Genomic DNA, 1,940 nt, shown 5'->3' with positions numbered 1-1,940 from the left:
GACAGTAACGCTATCCTGACTGTTCCACATCGTCCAATGAGGGACTTATTAACTTCCTAATAGAGCTCCTCCTCTAACCTGTTTCCACTGGACAGCCCTTTCCATACTTTAGTTCTACATACTACAGACTTTGTGTGATCCTGCAGACAATGGGGAATCATCAAGCATGTTCATCAACTAAAAGGAAAAACACTTTGGGACTGTTAGGGTCCTCAAAGGCCCTAACAGTCCTTCACAAATTGGTACTAATGTCTATCTACAGCTTTATTTTTTTGCTATTCTCCCCTTTATTCCAGCCACAAACAAGGCATTCATACGTGCTCTCTGCCTTCTTGGAACACTCTTCCCTTCTACGCATAACTAACTCCTACTCATCTTTCAATTTCCAACTCACAAGCATCTCAGCTATTCAAGGGCTTTCATGTAATTCACCCACTGAGTGAAGAAGTCTTTTGTATCATTTCAGATCACACCACCCAAATTGCTGCCTCCTGGTGATGACCTCTTGGCTAACATACACAACATGACTGAATTCATTTTTCTGGGACTTTCTCCCAAGCAGGAGGTGCAGAGGGTTTGCTTTGTGATATTTCTGTTCTTGTACACAGCAATTGTGCTGGGGAATTTCCTCATTGTGCTCACTGTCATGACCAGCAGAAGCCTTGGTTCACCCATGTACTTATTCCTCAGCTACCTATCCTTCATGGAGATCTGCTACTCCTCCACTACATCCCCCAAACTCATCTCAGATCTGCTGGCTGAAAGGAAAGCCATATCTTGGTGGGGTTGCATGGCACAGCTTTTCTTCTTGCACTTCTTAGGTGGCACTGAGATTTTCCTGCTCACTGTGATGGCCTATGACCACTATGTGGCCATCTGCAAGCCCCTCAGCTACACCACCATCATGAACTGGCAGGTGTGTGCTGTCCTTGTAGGAATAGCATGGGTGGGAGGCTTCATGCATTCCTTTGCACAAATCCTTCTCATCTTCAACTTGCCCTTCTGTGGCCCCAATGTGATCAACCACTATTTCTGTGACCCAGTTCCCCTTCTCAAACTTGCCTGCTCTGACACCTTCCTCATTGGTCTGCTGATTGTTGCCAATGGAGGGACCCTGTCTGTGATCAGTTTTGGGGTCCTCTTAGCATCCTATATGGTCATTTTGCTCCATCTGAGAACCTGGAGCTCTGAAGGGTGGCGCAAAGCCCTCTCCACCTGTGGGTCCCATGTTACTGTGGTTATCTTGTTCTTTGGGCCCTCCATCTTCATCTATCTGAGGCCTTCTACCACTCTGCCCATAGACAAGATGGTGGCTGTGTTCTACACCATGATAACCCCGATCCTGAACCCTGTCATCTACTCTCTGAGAAATGCTGAAATGAAGAAGGCGATGAAGAGGCTGTGGATTAGGACACTGAGACTAAATGAGAAATAGAGGCTGAGTCTTGGTATTGATGCTTGGGTTTAGAATGACTGTTGAGTCCAAACTGAAGGAGCAGAATACGTTGAAGGAAAGTTCACAGGACCTGTTAGTTCCAGATTATTCTACCTGGCCTCTCTCTTTAAAAAGTTCATTTTCATAACTTGAATAATATTTCCTTTTGTGGATGTACTAATTTTTTACCACCATAAATAACACTGTAGTAAATATTCTTGAACAGACATCTTTAACCATGCTTCTGACTTTCTTTTAGGCTTATTTCCTAGAGTGAATTTAGTGTTAGAGTGTAAAGACTTTTGGTGCACAGTGTTACACTGAGTCACCTATCTTGTGAAAGTGCTCTTGACAGAATAGAATCCTGTCATTAAACACTTTTTTTGATAAGAAATGATTTCACATTGTTTCAAAGTATCTTTCCTTAGGATACCAAGGGGTATTAATTACAAATAGAAAAATGTAACTTTATAGCCCCTCCCCTCTAAACAATTGCCCAAAGTGA

General features: G+C 43.4%; 1 protein-coding gene across 1 annotated transcript; it reads left to right on the top strand.

The window, feature by feature from the left end:
* The first annotated feature begins 511 nt into the window (after positions 1-511).
* LOC100442214 (olfactory receptor 4X2) lies at positions 512-1,435 on the top strand. The gene has a single exon (XM_009246373.3). It carries the CDS (start codon positions 524-526, stop codon positions 1,433-1,435), a length of 912 nt encoding a protein of 303 aa, XP_009244648.3. The 5' UTR covers positions 512-523.
* Positions 1,436-1,940: the final 505 nt, after the last annotated feature.

Source organism: Pongo abelii, chromosome 9 (genome assembly GCF_028885655.2).
Source record: "Pongo abelii isolate AG06213 chromosome 9, NHGRI_mPonAbe1-v2.0_pri, whole genome shotgun sequence".
Classification (NCBI taxonomy): Eukaryota; Metazoa; Chordata; class Mammalia; order Primates; family Hominidae; genus Pongo; species Pongo abelii.
Note: the sequence above shows the minus strand (reverse complement) of the source record. Positions and strands in the feature narration are given on the sequence as shown.

Bases quoted from the DNA above. Each gene is read 5' to 3' on its own strand.
- LOC100442214 (XM_009246373.3), top strand. From the start codon at position 524: ATGACTGAATTCATTTTTCTGGGACTTTCTCCCAAGCAGGAGGTGCAG.